At 48.2% G+C, this 22,647-nt stretch overlaps 1 protein-coding gene across 9 annotated transcripts in view; it reads right to left on the bottom strand.

The window, feature by feature from the left end:
• Window positions 1-22,647, bottom strand: part of NCOR1 (nuclear receptor corepressor 1) — a 160,187-nt gene that overhangs the window by 61,243 nt on the left and 76,297 nt on the right. For 7 of the 9 annotated variants that reach the window (XM_015422051.1, XM_015422055.1, XM_015422056.1 and 4 more), the window contains 5 exons: window positions 22,416-22,633; window positions 16,463-16,525; window positions 10,148-10,287; window positions 8,339-8,477; window positions 4,164-4,722 (listed from right to left, as the gene is read on the bottom strand). In XM_015422051.1, coding sequence (XP_015277537.1) covers window positions 4,164-4,722; window positions 8,339-8,477; window positions 10,148-10,287; window positions 16,463-16,525; window positions 22,416-22,633 — 1,119 coding nt within the window. The remainder of the gene's footprint in view (window positions 1-4,163; window positions 4,723-8,338; window positions 8,478-10,147; window positions 10,288-16,462; window positions 16,526-22,415; window positions 22,634-22,647) is intronic. The other 2 variants (XM_015422057.1, XM_015422053.1) reach the window with 1 other exon arrangement.

The raw sequence follows: 22,647 nt of genomic DNA on the forward strand, positions 1-22,647 counted from the left end.
GTGGCTACAGAGCGAAGGCCTGGAGAGCCACCCCCCCCCCAGCAACTCTGAGGCGAGGTCCCCCCAGGAAGGATCGGGGAGGCATTTAAATGCCCTTCCTGGCCTGTCCAAGGGCCGGCTTGCCTGGGTTCCCCACGGCCATGGAGTGCCCAGGCAAGCCAAGGGAAGGCAGTTTAAGCTGCCTTCCCTTCAAGGGGGGGATTGTCCGGGTTCCCCGCAGCCGTGGGGCGCCCGGGCAAGCCAAGGGAAGGCACGGGGTGTGGCCTAATATGCTAATGAGCTGTGTTGTCAGGGGTTTGGCCTATTATGCTAATGAGTTCCTGCTGTTGGGTGTGGCCTATTATGCTAATGAGTTCCTGCTGGGCTTTTTCTACCAAAAAAGCCCTGGAATATGGGAATCCTGTTCGTGGGCCTTCCACCTCGTGCAACCGGCCCTTTCAAGAAATGGGACAGACATGTCGGCTTCCGGTCTGGCTCCCGCGCATGGCGGACGCTTCCTCGGGTCGCTCCCGAGGGCGCCTCGCCCGCCCGCGGTGGAGGAGGGAATCCGCACGAGCGGAGACCCGAACGAGCCCCTCAGAAGAGAGGAGCTCGGATCCGGGGCGCTTTAGGGCGCACTAGGGGGGAGTCGCTCTTTCGGCCGAGAGGTCGGAGAGCGAGGCTCCCGCCATGCCCTGCCCCAATGGACCTTGCTGCGTGAGCGACCCCGAACGGGGTTTAGCGGAGCCACCAGACGTCACCGAGTGATAAAGCGACCATCCGCAAAAGTGGAAAAGAAAAAGAAAAGATCGGCTTAACTGTGAGTTGTCAAAATGCAGAGAAAAAGAACTGAAAATTGTTTTCCCCCCCCTCCCAGCGAAAAAGGCGAAGAGGTTAATCCTCCATCTATACAAGCGAAAAAGAAAAGGAGGGGGGGGGTGAATTGAGCGGACAGTGATGTTTTCCTTTGATGTATTTGAAAGCGAGAAACTTGTCTCTCTGGAGCACATTTTAAGAACTTTCTAAAAGTAAACAAAAAAGAAAAGATGTCGGAGCTGGGCAAAAGCGAGCGGAGAAGGAGGGAGGGACTTCCGTCTGGGCGTTTGTTTGTGCGCAAGAGCCGGCTGTTGAATGTTTGGACTGTTTATGGCTGTGAATCCGACGGGAGTTTTGCAAAAAAGATAAGTTGGAATTGTGACAGCGAGAAGTGCCTGATAAGCGCTTATAAGTCAACAATTGCGAGGAGGACCCATAGAGAGTTTGGGAGCGAATATAAAAGCGAAAACGAAATTGATACCATTCTTGAAAATGGGGACCTCCGGGGCATGAAAGGAAGAGGATTTATAGTACATGAACTGAGCGTATTAATAACAACCCAAAGGAGGATCTAACAAGCCGGAAGGAGAAGACAACAGACGAAGCTCCTCCACGTCAGCGATAGTAAAAATACCCAGCACGCAAAGAAGCGGTTCTGAATGTACACAGAAGAGACCCTTTTTATTAACAGAATCTCAAAGGAACATTACTAACATATTAACAGAGAGTACATGTAACAGGACTAAGAAAAGAAGTTTGGCAACACACAGAAGAAGCCCAAGAAGATTAATTGGATACTACTAACAGTTTAATTTACCAGTTTATATATCACTCAGCTTTCTCTTTCTCCCACTGTCTACCCCTTCCTTTTTTTCTTTTAAGCGAAATACCTCCCCTTTTTAGGGGAGCCAATAAAACCTTTATTTAAAAAAAAGAAATGGGACAGACATGTGGTCGGAAACAGCTGGGCTTCTTCTGACGTTCTTGTGTTACAGGACAGGCAGAAGGCCAAGAGAGTCTCTCAAAAGCACACAATTCAGCTTTCATCTGAGACCCTGTCTGGGACACCACTCTGAAGTCTTTGAGGAAAGGGCGGGGCATAAACGTGACCGATTTTAAAAGTGGGGATCCTTCTAACATATTTTAGGATCTCTGCTACTAGAGTTAGATATTTACAGAATTATAAAGTAATGTAAGCCACCCTGAGCCTGAATCGGCATGGAGGGAAGGATACAAAAAAATATGTCCAGGGTCCGACATGCCTTTCCCCATATATACCCCAGAGAGCACTATGGTCGGGGTCACAACACCGATTGAACCTCCCAGGCCCTAAGGATGCCAGGCTCGCTGTTACCAGGGCCAGGGCCTTTTCAGTGGCGGCTCCATACTGGTGGAATGAGCTCCTGGAAGAGATCAGGGGCCTGCGGGATTTTCTACAGTTCCGCAGGGCCTGCAAGACGGAGCTCTTCCACCTGGCTTTCAACTAGGAGCCGCCCTCACCACTGCCACCAACATCTGTGGTTATGGGCCGGTCCCAACCCTGAGACTAAGCCATACCATCGTGTGATGCCAGAAGATCACGGAGTTGGAAGATGTTACATCATATAGCATGATGCCATCTCAATTAATGATGGAATGATTACTATTACTAGCACTTTATGATTATTTGATTGTTTTAAATGTTTTATGTGGATTTTATGGTACTCTGTAGCGACTAATGTAAGCCACCCTGAGCCTGTTCGCGGGGAGGGCGGGATACAAATGGAATAAATAAATAATAAAATAAAAATAAATAAAAGTTAGAGAAAATTAGGAATGAGACATTTCTTTCTGTCTCATGACAAAACGGGTGGTTTCCCCAATGAAGCTGACAGACAGCAGATCCAGGACTCTCAATGAGAAATGCGTCTTTGCATGATGAACTTATGGAACTTGCTTGTATTCTGACTTAGGCTGCTGTTTGAAAACAACAGGCAAAGCAGGGGAGGTCTACCAATGGCTGCTAAGCAATGCAGCATTTTCCATTTCAAAGGGCCCCCATATGGGGCAGCGCTACAACTAGGCCAATGTGGCAGGGAACCCGATGAAGAACCTTCTTTGCCTTGAATCAGCTTGAGACAATTGCAGAGGGAAAAGAAGGAAACAATTTTTTTAAAGCGTGGAATTACATAATTGGCTAGTGGAACTGACTGCCACGGGACACAGCGACTTTGTAAACTGTGGAGTTAAACCACTCACTCTTAACTGCATGCGGTTACGATGTCTTACTCCAAACATTCCCTTTACCAAAGAAAATGAGTTAAACACAGTATCGCTGAGAAAGCTGAATTAAACAGGCAGTGGAGTGTGGTGCTTCGTGCAGGAGGCAAAGAGACTGCATGCTCCTGGGGCTAAAAGGGGAGGTTCCCTAAAATAAAACTGACCATTAGAATCCTCCCCCCGGCATGCCCCACAGAGACCACTCAGTGTGACAGTCATTTGGGCAGGGCAAAAGCAGCTGGGGCCATTGCCAGCACCCTGAAAGTCTTGTGTATCTCGCGGCACTGAGGAAGGAGGGCGCACACTCTGCAAAGAGAGTGTGGACACGACAGTGAGCTGCTGGGGGCCGGGGCACAATGGGATCAACGGCCAAGATCAGTACAGGGATTCATGTGCTAACTCCAACGTTCAAAATGCTTGAGGGAAAGGAGTCATGACCAATGTTCCCTCTAAGCTGTGGAGTCTTGTGAGCAAGAATTATACTCTGTGAGCTCCTGGCATTAAAGCGGTGAGCGAGTGATTTGGGTCCTGCACAAATCAGTTTGCTCTGGAGCCACATCCTTCCTGAGTGAAGGCAAAACTGTGTGAGCCAGAGGCTAAAAGACTGTGAGCTGGCTCACACTAACTCAGCTTAGAGGGAACCCTGGTCATGACAATCCTGCAACTACAGAAGATGTCTCTATCGGGAAAGTGTGATAATCACTAGATTGTCTTGCTCAGAAAGACAACATGGTAAGGCGGCTGGAACACACCGGGCCAGAGCACCTGAATGCCTTCTGCATGCACTCCTTGAGAGCTGGTGCGGTGTAGCGGATGGAGCGGCAGACTACGGCCCTGGGAGACTCAGGTTCGAATCCTCCCTTCTAGCATGGAAGCTCACTGGGTGACGCTGGGACCATCACAAACTCTCAGCCTGACCTACCTCACAGGGTGGTCTGAGAAAATGGAGGAGGGGAAAACGATGTTCTAAAGCCACTTTGAGTCTCAACTGGGGAGAAAAGTGGGATATGAATGCATCGTCCCTCCCTTCCCTCCTCCTCTTCCTCCTCCTCCCTGCAAAGGTACAGAGAGAAGCAGCTCCTTCCCTTGACTGGAGCCGTTCGCCTCACCTCTGCCTCTCGGGCTCTCCATCCACTTCCTCGTCGGCACTGCAGGTGGCGCTCGAATCATTGTCTGAGTTGGGTTCCATCCTCTGGGCACTGGCTTGCTGGGTGGGGCCAAAGTCCATGTCTTCCGGCTCGAGCTTCTCCTTGGGCTGGCCCCCGTCCCTCTCTTTGGCATCCGTCTCCATTTTCACCTGGACGTCTTCCGGGAGCCTCGCTTCAGCCTCGACAGGCTCCGCTTTGGTGTGGACCACGAGGTTGAGCACGGGCTTGGTGTCGATCGGCTGGCTCCGGCTCTCCACCTCCATGGACTCCTCCCCCTCGGTCGTGGCTTCCTCTTTCACCTGCAGCTCGGTGGTGTTCTCGTTCTCCGCCGGCTTGACGCTCTGAGCTGGCAAGGGAGGGGACGCCGCCGGGGCAGCTTTAATGGCCGACTCCTGCTCGGCTGTTGCCTCAGAGGTTGCCCTGGAAGAGCCGCTCTCGGCTGGGGCATTCTCCGAGGGCTTGGCGGCGTCCACCGGGGAAGGTGAGGGAGCACTTTCGGTATCCGAGCTATTTTCGGCACCTGGGAAAGGCATTAAGACAGGAGTGAGCATTCTAAAAGTAATTAAGCGGCATTAACTGGATACCAACGTATTCCTGCTCCGTACCACATGGCGCACAAGGATAGACCTGATATCTCTGGGGGTGGATTCTGCACTTCTGTCACTGCAATACACAAGCCAAGTCACATCACTGCTGGGGAAATCGGTCCCGTCTTCCGGCTCCTTGGCTAAAACACTGGTTTCTGCCTTGACTACCACAATCCTCCTTTCGGCCTTCTCGGCTCTAGGTAGATGTCTGCCTTGAAGGCCAGTTGCTCACTTGTCATTCAGACCGCCCAGCCAGCCTCATGCAGTCTCTCCACCGGCTTCCTGCCCCCAGGCCTCCAAGACCGTTCACGGGCTTGAGCTGGCATCTCCCATGTCAAAGGATACACAAAGTCAAAGTCAATTAGAACTCATCAAGAAATTAAAGTCTGTCTGTCATCCTGCTTAAGCAGAGACTTCGGCTTCCTTACTCGCTACAATCACTCACAAGCCTACAGGATCCGCTTCACAAAAATTTTATTTGGCTGCTCTTAGTGTATTTTACCAGACCGTGACCTTGTACCAGGTATCAGTTAATTTCCACTTGCACTTATCAACTGGCTCGTCTGTGTGAACCTCTGATCCGTCTCATCGCCCATTATTTGCAATGGCTAACTCTGTTTCAGACATAGAGAGAGGTCACACTTCGAAGTTTTCTAATGGGATTCATGCTTTTGTACCTCCTTTTTATTTATTCATTCAGATTTTTAGACCGCCCTTACAACAAGATAAAAGCGGTAGATAATTTAGATTAAGTTAAAACCATAATAAAATGCCACACGATCAATACATAGACAGTCTGTTCCAAGATGGCAAAAAATTTCAGGGAAAAACCAAAGGCCTGGCAGAACATCTCTGCCTTACAAGCCCTGCTCTGACAGCTCCTCACCACCTAGTGAACCTACACTTGAATGACCCATGACTGAATTAACCTTCACCCACGCTGTAACCAACCAAGTATTCTCAGTTTGATTTTCATACACATCTGAAGCAGTGTTCCCTCCAAGCTGAGTTAGTGTGAGCTAGCTCACAGTTTTTTACCCTCCGGCTCACACATTTTGGTCTTAGCTCGGGAAGGATGGCTCCAGAGCAAACTAATTTATGCAGAAGCAAAACTGCTCACTCACAACTTTAATGTCAGTAGCTCACAGAGTAGAATTTTTGCTCACAAGACTCCATAGCTTAGAGGGAGCATAGATCTGAAGTGAGCAGCAACTCATGAAAGTTCTTATGGAAATAAATGCTATTTGTCTTCATGGTGCCAATGGGCACGATGGCAGCCACAGACACCGTTTCTGGTGCCCATTAAGTGTTTATAGAAAGTAGGTGGAGCCAGATGGGGCTTTTGCCCAGCAAAGTTTCCGATCGGCCACTGGAGATCTGATCAGTTGTGCAGATTTTTTAAAAGTCGCTTTGGCAGCAGCTGCCACCACTTCACCAAAGGTCTTCACTGTATGACAGAAGATAAGTGTCTTGTTAAACAGAGGTTTTGTTTGAAATGCTGAAGAGCTACTATTCGAATTATGCATGACCTCACTCCTTGGGATTTTGTGGCTGGCTCTGCAAGGGACAGAGCAGGTAGAGAAAGAAGTACTTTTCTCCCTTTCTCACAATACAAGAATTTGTGGGCACTCAGTGAAATTGCTGAGCAGTTAGGTTAGAACAGATAAAAGGAAGTACTTCTTCACCCAAAGAGTGACTGACACATGGAATTCACTGCCACAGGAGGTGGTGGTGGCTACAAGCATGGATGGCTTCAAGAGGGAATTAGATAAGCATATGGAGCAGAGGTCCATCAGTGGCTGTTAGCCACAAGGTATAGATAGGAACTCTTGGCCTGGGGCCAGTGATGCTCTGTATTCATGTGCTTGGGGGGGGGGGGCAACAGTGGAAGGGCTGCTAGTGTCCTGGCCCCGCTGCTGGACCTCCTGATGGCACCTGGCATTTTTGGCCACTGTGTGACAGAGTGCTGGACTGGATGGGCCATTGGCCCGACCCAATATTGGCTTCTCTTATGTTCTTATGTTCTCTTGTGACAGCGCCCACCATTCAGTGACAGAATTCAAGAGTTGCCCACAGGCTCAAAAAGGATGAAGATCCCTGCACTATTGTTTGACTTTCCCCTGATCCTTTCTCTCTCACTGCTCCTGATGCCTGGAACGACAGTTTCTCCAGAACACCTATGTGAAGTCACCTCTCTTCCCCCTCCTCACCCACCCCTCCCCTTTTTCACTTTAAGCCGCCTTCAGCCAGACTCTGAAGAGGCGGCATACAAATATTCCAAATAAAAACCATTAATCAAAAGCAAGAGATTTTCATCAGGCCCACAAGCTGCTTAATCATTGGTTGGAAGGATCAGCCCAGAACCAATCGCTTTAAGTGATTCACTTATCTGCAGAATCATCGCATGACAAAATTAGAATGATTTCCCTAAGGTAGTGGATGTCCCTTGGTCTATAATAAATGTCATACAGAAGAATTACTCGGGTTGCTGCAAACGGAGTGTCAAAGAATGTAGGTGAGATTTCTCTCTCTCTCTCTCTCTCTCTCTCTGTATTGGTGTAATGGGTTTCCTAAGCTTTTTAAAGCATTCTAAGATAGTTATTTAAACTTTGATTAGCTTTAAAATTCATTTATTCAATCATGCTAGAGAAATTTTAGGAGAGCTGATTCTCCTTAAATGCAGCCTTTCAGTGATTTTAGGGTTAACTTGTTGTTTCTCTTCTTTATTACCCTTGCCTTAAAAAAAACACTTGGGTCTTTTTCAATAACGATCATTAACTTGCTGAAAGTTTCTGCCTGGTCAGCTGGCATCAATCAAGATGGGTAGCCATGTTAGTCTGTCTGTAGCAGTAGAAAACAGCAAGAGCCTAGTAGCACCTTAAAGACTAACACAATTTGTGGCACGGTATGAGCTTTAGTGAGTCACTGCTCACTGCTTCAGATATCTCTTCACAAGGTTGATGGATTTCTGCTCTGTATGGCTAAATGTGGTGCCTTTCATGGCGAGAGATCAAGATGGGCAGCTGTATTTGTCTGTAGAAGTAGAAAAGAACAAGAGCCCAGTAGCACCTTAAAGACTTACAGAATTTGTGGCAGGGGAAATTTTGTTAGTCTTTAAGGTGCTACTGGACGCTTGCTCTTTTCTACTGCTGGCATAAAGTTAAACAAAGAACTCCCTTATAAATACTGTAGTATTGCAGATAAGTTGCCCCCATTTCTTGTGCTTATCTGGACAGCTCCTTCAGAAGTCTCTGATGCTCTTTGGCCAGTGAAAATAACACTCACAGAACAAAATGTTCAGACCCTTGAACTGGATATGGGACAATTATTGTGTTACACCACCAGACCGCAGCGTTAGCTAGTGGGCCAGTGCTACCAACCAGTTCAAGGGCTGAGTGCCATTAAGCGTCAGGAAGAGCAAGCAGAGGGGGCACATCTAGGTCATTGTCCACTCTGGAGGGCTCCAAGTTGGAGGTCAGCTGGTCCCATTCCTTAGCATGCCTGAGGGAAAGACTGATCTGCCCACTCGTGTCCTAAATCCCTCTGCACCTTTGGAATCACCTTCGCTGTCTTCCGGGTTCTCTTCTTCATTGGATGCCTCGATGTCCTCATCCTCTTGAGCGGAGACGGTTGAGGCCACGCTCTCGCACTGTGACACTTCACGCTCCTCACGGGGCCTTCGAGAAGACTAGAAAGCAAAAAGAAGGAAAGGGGACTTTCTTAAACTCCCTTTACACGCACATTGTGGCCGCAGCCCCCCATTTCTGGCTTTGGGTCTATGGCATCTGACAGCCTCCTAGCTTCACCCAGGATCAACCACGAATGGCCTCTTGGATAAAACACGTGGTGGCATCAAGAGTCTCAGCACACATTGTATTCGAGGTGTACAGCTAATATCCTTAAAGTGTACCACTAAAATTCTAAACAGAGAAGGTAACTAATACATATTTCAAAGACTGTATGTCACCCTTGTCAGGACTGGGATGCAGAACAACAGCAAGCTGTGATTTCAGGTTTGTACAGAAATGTGAATAAATGCAAATAATTTTGGAAACAGTATGCTACAATGTGACTGACAATACATCATGAAAGAGTTCAGTGTTTTTGGTGTTAAAGTCACTCTTGATAACCAAATATGCTGGTAGCCCTATCGTGACTATATGAAACTGTTTCGGTCCAAATAATTCACACTCTTTTGTATATTATGAGATCTACTTTCTAATTACAACTTTGCATTTTCCATCTCTCTGATTGAAAAAAATTAAGCTACGTGTGCTAAGCATTCTGTGGCTATCCCAAATATTGGGTATATTTCCAATTTTGCTGGAAGAATAGGGCACTTACACAGTTTAATTTCATAAATACACAGAATAGTATAATTTCATATGCTCATTTGGTTATAAAGTAGGCATTTTATATAATAAACAAACAAAAAATAAAATAAAATAAAATTAGGTTTTCTAGGAAAGGCAAGCATATATATTTCCATTTTCTCCAAAGTTTCAGTTTATTTATTTTCTTCCCATGGCTTCCAAATTTCTAGAAAGTTCACATATCTAAGTTTGTAGCGTGTAACATGTAGAACCACCAAGAGAAATCTCTCTCTTCCACAAGTATGTGCTTTCTAAAGGCAGCTGCTGAAGGGCATGGCGTGCCCTTCTTGATCCCTCCAGGCCTGCGTCTCCACTGGGCTAGACAACAGAATGCCAGCCCTCATCCCCTGCCAACTTGTGAATGGTGGGGCACTGTGAGTCATAGGTTTCCAGCGCCTGCCAGAGACAACCAAGCCAAAACCCTGCTACAATGGGAGTTGCAGGTTCTCCATTAAGAGTAGAAGTTCTTGATCTAAAGGGTCTATACTGACAGCTCAGAGTGGTCTTGCACCTCTGGTAATAGAACAGAGCTTTTGCAGAGCTCAAGTAGTTTGTTTCTTGAACCTGGAGGACTTGGACTGACTCTTCTTCTCACCCCATGACTATGATTGGACCCTACCACTTCCTGTTCCTGTATCAATGTCCCCATCCTGTGAATTCCTTATCTATAGACACGGAACAGACCCAGCTTGCCCTTCCTGCCTTCACCTGTTTCTGCTCTTCTTCTTCATCTCACGAGCTTCTCTGCAGCTTTCTGGCCTCCTGCAGTTTGCTTCCCTTTAAGCCCACCCGACCCTCTCGTCGACCCGCTTCCCTTCTGTTCTGACCCTGATTTGCCTCTCGACCTGCACTTCCCACATCACCCTCTGGTCTCAACACCTCATTCTCACTTACCCTTCACTGGGAAGTACACACACACACACACACACACACATGCAAATCTCTCCCCACCCCGGGCACATGTCATAAGGCCGGCTCAACTCACTTTCTGCTTGTATTGCTGAAGAAGGCTGTCCAGGTTGTGCCTCCTTTTATAGTTGAAATAGAAGTTCTTGCACTGGGCCTCGCTCTTGGTTGCCACCATTTTGGCTATGGCTGCCCAGTTTCGTCCATGTTCCACTAACCCTGTTGAAACAGAATTTGTCACATTTATCTAAGTGCGTACGTGTCACCTTTCTTAAAATAAAGGCAGTGCAGCAGCATTAAAAAACCCCAGTAAGAATAAATCCCCACAAAGATCTTGCTCAGGCAGTCAACCAAACAGTTCCGTACTCTTGGTCAGTGGCTTTCAAAATGATGGGAAATGTTAGAATACCCCATTGAGAAGACTACTAAAGGCGTCAGAACACTCCCCAGAATCCCTTGCCACACACAAGGGATCCTTAACAGATGCTGATGCGATAAGCGCTCCTCAAAAAGGAAGAATAATTTTGAGTTTATATGAGAGGGAAGGGATATGGAAGGACAAACGGAAATCAAGTCCAGTCACAGAGTACTCAGATGCTCATTACCAAAAGATATTCAGGTGGGTAGCTGTCAGCTATGTTGACATAAAGATTGGGGGTGGGGTGCTTGCTTGCCCTGTGTACCAAGTACTGCTGCATTCCTTCTGTGCTTCTGTAACGCTTATCTATGGCCTTGCAGGTGGTGTGTAGTGTCTGGGATTCAGGGAACCGTGGGAGCGCTTTCGGTTCTCAAGCTTTGGCTCTAACGGCCTGGGGCTCCTTCTCCCGCGTGCGGGAATGTGGCTAATTGGCCTAAGGAAGGGTGTGTGTGCATACGAATACCCTATATCCCATTATGCTTGTAGGGGTGACGCCATTCCTAACAGTGACTTTGTTAATGCATCCATAGCTCTGCAATAAAGTATAACCTTTCTGATAAGCATGCCATGTACTCAGTTGTTGGCTGTGGAACCTGATAGTAGCCTTATTGGTCTGAAGCAACAGAGCAAAGTTTGAGTCCAGTGGCACCTTGAAGACCAACAAAGTTTAATTCTGGGTATAAGCTTTCGTGTGTATGCACTCTTCTTCAGATAGTTTCAGGTGGGTAGCCGGGGTGGTCTGAAGCAAAAGGACATGTACATGAAAGCTTATACCCAGAGTTAAACTTTGTTGGTCTTCAAGGTGCCACTAGACTCAAACTTCGCTCAACGATATAATTATCCTCATCAGACCTAACACTGGTAAGCATCTATCCCAAGTTACAAGTTAGGGGTGGTGAACCAGGAAATGATAACACAAAAGAATCCAGCTGTGGAAAAGGAGAGAACCAGAAAACAGCTGTGGACAGCATGAAAAAGAAAACCCTGCAGGGTTGCAAGAGCAAAGACACCACAGAGTTAGATTCCACTGAGGAAGAGCACACCTGATACTGTCGGGCATCGCCAATCTGTGAACAGGACAGGCCACCTGCCCTGGGGGATGGCACTTGTTTCACAGACCTGTGGCTCGTGGAGTCTTTTTCAAGACTTGGGGCCACAGTGCGCCCTGCAACTGTAGCCCAAGTGATGTGCCACCGCCGAGCCCTGTATCAGGGCAACTAGCAACAACAACAAATCCTCATCCTCTTTACTAAAGCAGCAGCGAGTCACACGGTGCCACCTAAGCCTATAAAACGTTTCCAGGTCAGGTCTGCTCAGGGGCTGGCCAAGAAAGGGGACCTTTGGCCAGTGTACTCCCTGGGACAGACCCATGAAACCTCCGACTTCACCTTCCCTTCTTTCCCTGCCTGCGTTACCTTCCCTGGTAACGCAGCTGAAAGTGCCATGTTTCCAGCCGTGCATGCACACAAGAACCAGTGCATTATGCAAAAACAGGATAGACTGAAGGGGGGGGGATGATGCTCACTGTTAGCAAGGGGAAAAAAGAGGGGGGAATCATGGAAATGAGCGCAAGGAGAGAATCTCTGTGTAGCCCACGGGCTGCCTGTCAGGGAATGAGGCTGTGGAAAGTTGCAGCGGAAGAGCAACTGATGGAGGTCTTGTTCACACATGCGGGAGAAGCCGGAGGTGCTGGAAAAGGCCACACCCTTTCAGGCGGGAGATGCAGGATCCCAGCTTTTCATGTTCCTTGGCACAGAAGATGTCCTGCAGTTAGAAAGCTAGTACAGGAGCCCCCCAACACCCCCACACTCTTGCTGGCCATCCTGTTTTTCTATTTCTAGGGAACTTCTATCGGAGGGGAGCATCCTTGAAGGCGATCTTTCACCAACAGGATGAAGCAGTACAGACTGCTCTGCCACCTCAGGACCCACACAGCATAGCGATTAGAACGTTGGACTAGGACCAGGAGACCTGGGTTCAAATGTTCACTTGGCAATGAAGCTCACTGTGTGACCAGTCACTCTCTCAGGGCTGATCAACCCCGCAGGGTTGTTTTGAGGATAAAATCAGAAAGGGAGAACCACTAAGAACATAAGAGAAGCCAATGTTGGATCAGGCCAATGGCCCATCTAGTCCAGCACTCTGTCACACAGTGGCCAAAAATACCAGGTGCCATCAGGAGGTCCACCAGGGGGGCCAGAACACTAGAAGCCCTCCCACTGTTGCCCCCCCCCCCAGCACATGAATACAGAGCATCATTTGCTCCAGACTGAGAGTCCCTATCTATATCTTGTGGCTAATAGCCACTGATGGACTTCTGCTCCATATGCTTATCTAATTCCCTCTTGAAGCCGTCCATGCTTGTAGCCGCCGCCACCTCCTGTGGCAGTGAATTCCACGTGTTAATCACTCTTTGGGTGAAGAAGTACTTCCTTCTATCTGTTCTAACCTGACTGCTCAGCAATTTCATGGAGTGCCCCATGAGTTCTTGTACTGTGAATTCTGAATTCCCAGGACAAAGGGTAGGAGCAATATTTTGACAGGGACATAGAGCACTGTCCCCTCATTTCCACCTCCGTCTCCTAGAGGAGCGTTCTTGACATGGGTTGCGTGCAGGACGGCTTGGGCCATCCAAAAGCCTATAATTCTGCCCTCTTAAGAGACGCATTAGCCTCCTTTCCCAAACAGTGAAACTAAAGGGGGGGGGGGGGGGAGTGAAGGGAGGAGAGAGAAAGGAGCTCGGCTCTCCTAAGGTCACGCCGTGTCAGAGCCAAGAATAAAAAACCCAGCTCTCCTGACCCCGCAGTGCCGAGAGCTTATCTACTGGATCATGCCGTCTCCCCAGCTGACGTAACCTAATTCTCCCGGTGCAGGAAAGCTGCTTAAATCTCTATAGCAAGCGCTGAACACAGTGCACTGGAGGGACAAGAGGTGGGGCAAAGTCTGCCTTTGCGGCACGAAGCAGGGCTCGTCAGGGTGCAAACAGCAGGGATTTGCAGAGCCACCCAAGTTTGTGCATTATCAAACCCGGGTCACAGGATCAGCAGCCTTGCATGATCTACAGCATCGGTTGTATCGGATGGCCTCCTACCTCTACCCAGCATCAACCAAAAAGAGTTTCCTAGCACATGGCACTGAGAGCCTCACCACTCAATATATACGTGAAGCATGCAGGCTCATCTCCTTCAAGCACACAGCTAAAATGTTAAGGAGAGAATCCAACGAATGCATTTTTTTTAGGGGGGGGGGAATGTGTGTATCACACAAGCAATGTTCCCTCTAAGCTGTGGAGTCTTGTGAGCAAAAATTCTACTTTGTGAGCTGCTGGCATTAAAGTTGTGAGCGAGTGATTTGGCTACTGCATCATTTAGTTTGCTCTAAAGCCATCCTTACTGAGCTAAGACAAAAATGTGTGAGCCAGAGGCTAAAAAACTGTGAGCTAGCTCACACTAACTCAGCTTAGAGGTAAACTTGTCAAGTAAACTTGTCAGAGCTGAGAGAACTGCCGCTCTTGTGGCACAGCAAGTAGTAGTAGTAGCAGTAGTAATTTATTGTGTTGACCATAGGTCATAATAATACAAAAAAAAGTGCATAAAATTCCACATGATAAAGCTGCAAGGTAAATACAAATTAAATTAATATCCAACAAGGTCATATAAATACAGAGGCAAATAAGGTTGTGGTCATTTCCATACAGTTCGATCTAATCGATCTAGCCACCAATGCAAACAAAGCAACTCTGTTAGAAACATATGGATCTTTATCTGCAAGCAAAAATATAACTTTTCCCATATCTGAAACTCCTTCCCGGGGGGGGGGGGGGAGAGTGGGCATCTCAAAATGTAATGGGTCAAATCATCTACTTCTCCAGTGCCGGGGGGCAGGGACCCTTAGGAATCGGCCGGTGTGAACCATAGAGGGCATAGCTTGAAATCTTAAGTTGGTCAAGGCCAACCTTAATTTCACTGTTGTTAAAGTCTTTAGGTAAGATGACCTGGTATGGTCTTCTTTAAATAATCTGAAGAAAGGGGCCACAGCAAGTAGCAATGCCGGGTTTGTAGTGTCTAATATGGGAAATGGCCATTAGAAATTTCTCTCTTCCACACTTGTGTGTCTTCTAGCAGGGGCAGGATGAAGGCAGCTGCTGAAAAGAACAGCACGCCCTTCTCCGTCTCTCCAGGCTGATGCCTCAACTGGGCTAGAGATCAGAATGCCAGCCCATCGCCTGCCAATGGGGCAGGGGGACTACGAGTCCTAGATTTCCTATGGAAATCCCTCCCACCAGTGACTCATTAGTGCCAGTTTAGATATTGCAACAGCATACATATGGCCAATCACTCAAGACGTCTTCACCGAAAGAGTGATTTAACATGTGGAATTCATTGCTGCAGGATATGGTGGCAGCTACAAGCATAGACAGCTTCAAGAGGGGATTGGAGAAACATATGGAGCAGAGGTCCATCAGTGGTTATTAGCCACAATGTATAGATGTGATGCTCTGTATTCTTGGTGCTTGGGGGACAACAATGGGAGGGCTTCTGGAGTTTTGGCCCTGCTGGTGGATCTCCTGATGGCACCTGGGTTTTGGCCACTGTGTGGCACAGAGTGTTGGCCTGATACATGGTTCTCTTATGTTCTCACTTGTGGATGGCCCTGCAGCAATGGCAAAACTGCCCTGCCCTCCTTGGCTTCTGGTGGCCTGGCCAGGCCACCCAAATTCTGCCAGGCAGCACAACACGTCTTGGCTGTCAAGCAGAAATGCAACGCTCCAAACAACCAACCTTCCCTATAAGGATAAGCTAAAGAGCTTTGGGTTTTTCAGTATACAGGAAGAAAAAGGCAACTATGGGCAGGGAGGAAGAGAACACAACTGAGGTTCACAAAATTAGGCCTCATGTGAAGAGCAGGAAACTAGAATTCAGGGGCACCCAATAAAGGGGGAAAAACTTCATTATGTAAAACATGCAATTAATTTGTGGAACTCAATGCCGCATGTCACAGTTGGGGATATTAACAGCTTTCAAAGAAGATTAGATTCACAAAGGAGAGGTTTATCAATGGCTAGTTAGCTTGTGTCAAAGATACACAAGGGTCAAAGAAAGTAGACTTCTGAGTATTGGTCATTCGGGGAGGCTGTGGCTCTCTAGGGTCTTTCCCAATCCAGCTCCCTGAGATATTTTACATGGAAATATACTGCCTGAAACTAGGACTTCCAGGATGGAAGGAGCGTGCTCTGTCAACTGAGCCACGGCTCTTTCCCACACATCTGAAGTCGCCTTATACCAAGACGGACGCTGGGTACACCTCGCTCAGTTCTCTCGACTCAGATGGGCAGTGCTGTTTACAGTCTCTGACAAGAACAAGTTGCCAGAATGACCAGAGGTTCTTCTAGGGCCCGGGGATTGGATCTGAGACCTTCAGCATACAAAGCAGGCACTCCACTCTCCTCAACAGGTTGTTATGCGAAGAGATTGCAGCCATTTATTTCCCACACAAACCACTCCTTTTCTGAAAAGTTCCCACCCCCCCTCCAAACCAAGGCATGCTGGTCCATCCTTTCAGGAACTGCCAGAACCTACCCCATCACAGCCATTTCAAAGCATTTCCCATTTCTGGTGGTTTCTGGCAGATTACGTCTCAAGCGGGTGTGTGAAAATCTCTCGCAACGAATCGGAAGCTGCCAAATTCTCCGGCCAATGCCAGCGCCAGCTCAGCTAAAAGAGTGGAGCATCCATTCCTGTCAAACCACTTTTCCTCCCCAATACAACTGCTCTATAAAATCTGACGGCCCCATAGTATCAGTTTCTTGCAACTGGCCCCTGGACGACAGCATTCATAACAGTGTGTGGACATCCATTGTCCAGGCTCTGGCTGGGGACAGTGGTCTGGAGGCACTTTCCATTGCTGCTGCTTTGTACTTGCATACATACATGTATGTGCACGCGCACCCCACCCCCACACGAGAAAGGTTTTTACCTTTTTTCGCAATTTCCATCTCTTCTTCTGTCCAGCGGGAGGTTTCCACCGGCTCTGCCAAAGCTGAAACAGCAGAGAGCAAATCCTGTCAGATGGCAAAGCGGCCGGGACCTGCGCTTTCAGCCTAATCTATTAATCTGTTTACATTAAGGACTGCTCAGGGAATGATGCCGGGTGACGGCGGGAGACAGTCGGTTCTGATTAAGATCCACACCAGGGGCCAGAGAGAGGAGGGAAAGAACGAGATCCCCCTCTGGAGCGGAGGAGATCGGTGGGGGAAAACAGCTATCCACTTGTAATTCCCGCGATTCTGACATACACAGCCTGCCCGACATGTTTGGAGGACTGAAAATCCACCGCCACTTATTAAACCGGGCGGGGGGGGGGCAGTCTCTTGTCCAAAAGTACAGCGAATTTCCCCTTGGCCTGCTCAATACCAGCGGTCTTAGATGCCAGCAAATGAACCAGGGACCCCCGCATACAAAGCAAGTGCCCTCCCCACTGACCCACGCAGAGAAAAGTCACAGACACGGAACTGCCTCGTTCCAGTAGGCAACAAGCACACGACCACTCTGGCCGGCAGAGGCTCTCTGGAATGCAGGCAAAAAGCCTTTCTTGCTCCCCAGGATTATTTAACGGAGGGATGCCAGAGGCTGGACCGGAGAACTTCTCCTTTCCCCCACCCTGCTCCTGCAAACAGCGGGGTCAATGAGGGACTCATCGGTGATTAACTGCTCATCAGGATCTGAGCTTTGATTTAAGGGCTGGCGGCCAGCTTTCAGGCTTCTGGCACAGGAAAGTGACCAAAGAGCCTGTGAAACCAAACCGGGGGCTTGTGTGCAGTTTCGTAACTCCCTGCAATTTTGGCACATGAGCGCCAAATGTGGGAGCAGAAGAAAGCCTCCCGAGTACCAAAGCTTTCATTCAAAGCAAAACGTCTAGCCACTGCAATGCATACACCCCATACCCAGCAGGATGGGTGCTAGTGTTGGCCAGGCAACATTTCTCAAAGCTAAGCCCCCCCCATGCCTTCCCCACAAGGATTGGCAGACTTAGGAGACATTTAGACAGTTTGCAGAGCACAGTTTTTCTTGGGCAGAACTGGTAGAGGTTTTGCCACAGCTCTGGAAGTGCCGGGAACACACCTCAGCCAAAGCCTTCTTAACAGCAGGGTCTCTGGCTCTTGCACACATCCTGCTTTCTCCTCTGTGGCGGCGCAGCAGCGAAAGACAGCCATCAAGTGGAATGGACTCACATGCCAAGGGAACTTCCGCCAGGGAATCCCACTGGGTGGACTCTTGCCCTGCTGAGGGGTTTGGCTTGGAGGATGGTGGCAAGAAATTGCTGTCTGTGCTTCTGGAATTCTCCCCATGTAGCACCGCCTCTCTCCCATCTCCACCCTCTGGCTTTTTTCTTAGACAGACGTAGGGCTTTTCTTTATGTCTTTCTCCCCACCCCATCCCCATACTGCTTTGGTTTATCCCCTAATTTCCACACACATTTTTCTGCCTACAGTTTTTTCTTGGCGGTTCCCCCCCCCCATTATTAACCTGGTCTGTTACCTTTTCTTTTCAGACAACTTTTACCCCAATCATCATCATCGTCGTCGTCACCATCACCACCACCACCACCATCAGGCATTGTGGGTTGTATAGCCAGGAGATCCTAAGATTGTTTGGCAGCCTACAGTTCTAGCTCTTTAGCGTTATGCACCACTTGATGGCAAGCTAGACTTGTTTTTGAGGCACGAGATGCTTCAGAGGTGGTTTGCCATTGCCTGCCTCTGTGTCACGACCCTGGTATTCCTTGGAAGTCGCCCATCCAAATACTAGCCAGGGCCGACCCCGCTTAGCTTCCGAAGTCTGATGAGGCTAGCCTGGGCTACCCCCATCTTTTTCTGGAAGCACATTTTGAGTCACCTTTTCCCTCATGCATAATGTTTCTGTCAGTCTTCTTTGTCCCACCCACTCCCACCCACCTCCAAACCTCTTTTTGATTACTCGACTGTCGTCCTCAAACTGCTCCCTCTCTCGTGCCCCGAAGAGTGGTTTCATTTATGATTTTGTTTAAAGAAAAGTGGCACTAAAATATCGATACATTCATATTTTGCTGCAATGATAGGCCAAGCAAGTTCTCTGGATTCCCAGCTTTCATTTATTTTATTTTTCATTTTTTTAAAATGTAGGCCCCTAGTCCCTTCCTTCACAGAGATAAAGAAAAAAGGCCTGTCTCCTCAAGGGAAGGGGCCTCGAAGCTGGGGATTCAGCGGACCTGCTTGATCTATTATTACAGCTAGATATCGATATTTTAGTGCCTTAAAAAAAAAAAAAAACACGCAACCATGATCTCAATATATCAATACAGCATGCGCAAAAAATGGGTGTGTGTGTGTGTGTGTGCTGTGATGCCACCAATGACACCAGCACCCTTCCTTGAAAGTCCTAATTATTTAAGACACATGCAGGAGAAAATAAACTAAATCCACAACTGTTAAAATGCGGAGGGAGGGCAGATGTGCAGAGGAACAGTGCCCCAAAACCGATGCTTGTGGATCGACTGCCAAAAAAATCAGGAGTCAGTCAAGCATGGAGAAAAGTACCTAGTCTTCATTCCCATATGGACCAGAGCCCAAGCATGTACATTTCCCTACCCACCCCCCTTTTTCCCCTTGCCCCCCCCCCACGTCTTCCTCTCCAAATATTTAGAACATCTGTGGGCAAGCTGTCCGTCAGCAGTGCTGATGAAGCACCGTGGTACAATATAATTAAGTTTTCTCACCTTCATCATTGTCAGACTGGCTAGCCACTGGGGAGGGGGTGCCTTCTCCTAAAGTATGTGGCTTGGCTAGCTTGCCTGAATCGTCCAGAATACTTAGCACTTGCCTTCCAGCTGCTCTCTGCTTTGAAGACTGCCGTGCACCAGGTTACAGGGGCTGGCGAGTCTGTTGTATACTAAGGATGAGTCAACCCTAAACTAGCCCTGGGGTCGGGTTGAGCTTGCATCCACAAAACAATAGTTGGCTGGGATCCTAGAATGGACCAATAGAGAAACAATATAATGTAAATAGCCTATCGTTGGGGGTGGGAGTGTTTGGGGTGTTGTTTTCTGCATGCTTAAAAACCCAGCTTCTGCCTGGGATTTTGTCTTCCTTCTCCTTGCTGAAATAACTAACAAAGTAGAGCTGATCACTGTACTTGAGGTCTGTTCATCCATGGAACCCACTATTTAACAGCGTCTCTGCCCTGCTTTGTGTACATACATGGAGATCTTTAGTTATTTATACCCCCCCTTCCTCCCCCATGGGAACCTACAGCAGCCTATTGTTTTCTTCTCCTCCTGTTTATCCTCACAGCCACCCAGTGAGGAAGGGTCAGGGTACCTCTGGGATTTGTTCTAGCTTTTGGATTCAGAGGCATAAGGGTTCTGATTGCAAATATTATATAAAGTAGCTTTGGGAAGACAGAACAAAGCATGTGTTTGTATATTCCCCTCACCCCCATCTGCTCACCTGGACTTTGGGTTACTACTTTCTGTGTGCAGAATCGCACTGAACCATCTTTGCCTCTTCCTGCCCCCTTTTAAAGACTGCACAGACAGACTGATTCACTACACGGGTCACAAAGCGAGAGTTAACAAACCTGAGGCTATTGTGAAGAGACAAACATGTTTCTTAAACATCAATGCCATGCATGTGATGTCTCACCAGAAAGCACAACCTCGTTTTTGTTTTGCTGTTTTTTTTAAAAAAGCATCTCCTGTTCTTAAAGTAGGACAGCCCGTCCTTGGACATAAAAGAAACTGTTCCCGCACAATTGTATTGAAACCATTTATACAACCTGTAGTTGCTTCTGAAATACTGCATCTCAGTTTGCCTTTCTATCCTCGGTCCTCTATTCTTAGCTTCTGGATGCTGTGCTCAGGACTGTGTATAATCTGAACCCCTTTAAAACGGGTTGATTCCCAACAGTGATTTCCTAACTGATAAAAACACATTGCTTACATTCTCACTAATAATCCTTACGGCCCATCCTATAAGGTAGGACACGACCTGTCCCACATATTTATTTATTTATTTATTTATTTATTATTTTAATTTATAGTCCCGCCCTCCCTGTGAACGGGCTCAGGGCAGCTCACAAATGGGGCACATGCCAATACATAAAACAGGTTAAAACAGCTTAAAAACAATCATTATCATATTACAAAACTATAAAGTGCTCTAGATGTTTCAGATCAGTTTTCAATTAAAAGATGGCATCATAGAAATGGTACTCCCAGATCAGTGGGGTCCACGCAGCGCGGTTATTCACTCCTCTCAGGGCCAGTTGGTGATGATGGTAAAAGTCATGATGGTAAAGGCAGTGGCAGCTCCTACTGAAAAGCCTGGTGGAAGAGCTCCGTCTTACAGGCCCTGCGGAACTGCGCAAGGTCCCGCAGGGCCCGGATCTCCAAACAGCCCAGTTTTAGGAGCAGTGCTACCCTCTCCTCCACCCCCATTCATTTAACAAAAGGTTTACATTATTAACCATACATAATGCCAATTTGGGAGAAATCCCAGTGACTAGCCTAAATACACAGAGGGAGCTTATGGCAAAAGATAAGCTACAAATTACAGGGCGACACTGCGACTGTGAAAAGGAGCGCTCCGTGTTCTCCTTTTCCTCTGTCCCCTCAGCAGGGATGCCTCAGTGTGTCCCCTTTTGCTTTCACATGTTGTTTGGCTCCTATACATTGCTGGTGTCCCCCATTTATACTGTGGCATTTCAGTCTCCTTTCTACACAAGCAGCACAAATCCCAGTGTTAAATTTAGCAGCAACTGTTTCTACTCACTCCTTAAAAAGTAACTGCGGTTTTGAAATCAACACTGTGTGCCTACAAAACCTGGCGCCCCCTGCCACTCAGACATTCCTCCGCGGTGTCAGCAGGACACTCCAGTATAGCCATGATAAACAAACAATATTAAATAATGAGGAAGTTGACCAACGTGCTTCTTCACGAGTCACTGCTCTAATTTTGAACTTCTCCAATCAACCTTTATTGGCACTAGGCGAATTCTACTGCCTCTATGCATAGGCGTGATTGGATCTGTCACTCCTGATGCAGAGGCGGGACGGAATTACCCTCTGTCTGGGGAAAGATCCCCAGAACAGTGACTCGTGCAGAACTACAGAGTAAACATCTGTGGATGAAATAATGAACTATGCCTCCAGTTTTTATTCAGAATTGCCTGGGCCCCCAGGAGGTCTGAAAACTGCTGGTCCATTAACACAACAGGCCCCATGATATCCACTACCCTGTGAGCTTCCCCACCAAGCTCCACTTTGCTCCCTGCAGGAGCAGCAGACTTGCGGCATGGAGGAGGGAGGACGAGACACGGGGCTGCCATTTTCAGTGGCAGCCGAGGGTCTCTCGGGATGACTAATTCAAGCCCATGCTCAGTTTAACCACAGCGCTGCTGGGCAACAACTTACCTTTGTCTCTTCACGTGCATCCAGTGTCTTGTTCAGACTATGCCACAATACCTACAATCTTGCTTCCAACGTAACATTAACCAACACGGTGCTCGCTTGGTACTTGTAAGACCGCTGGCACGGCGGCCAGGCGGCCAGTTTCAACAAGACGCCGGCCACCCGCAATGCCACATGGGTTAAGTTCTTCTTGCTCACCAGCATCCCGTTTAAAACTGTGGCCCTGCATTTGGGGACTTGTAGTTATGTTTGATCCTCCATTATGCAAAAAGGAGGGGGAAACACTGAAATACAGCCTCCTTTCTGGAGCCCTGCCCCTTGCAGGTCCTACTTAGTTCCCAGCTGCTCCTGTGAAATCTCTGCAGCATTTTCAAACCAGAGGCAAGCAATGGGTCACATAAAGAGTTGAAAGGATGGGATGCGGAAGCAGCCTTGGCTGGGTAACGGGCCTTTCTGGTGGGGACTGCCGCGGAGTCTTACTTACAAGGTTCTGGAGGGGGAGGCAACGAAGGCGGTGGCTCTTCAGTAGCGGCGGCGGCTGCGGCATTGGCTGCCGCGGCCTCGTTTGTCATTGATCTGGTGATCCGGCCCTTCCGCCGGCCTTGGCTGTTGGCAGTCTTCCGCCCCCGTGGAGCAGTCTGCTCCTTTTCCTCAGGCTCTTCAGGGGCAGCTTCGATCTTGTCCTTCTCTTTGATGTTCTCCCTAGGAAAAACACC

Source organism: Gekko japonicus, unplaced genomic scaffold (genome assembly GCF_001447785.1).
Source record: "Gekko japonicus isolate JY-2015 unplaced genomic scaffold, Gekko_japonicus_V1.1 scaffold182, whole genome shotgun sequence".
In the NCBI taxonomy this organism is placed as follows: domain Eukaryota; kingdom Metazoa; phylum Chordata; class Lepidosauria; order Squamata; family Gekkonidae; genus Gekko; species Gekko japonicus.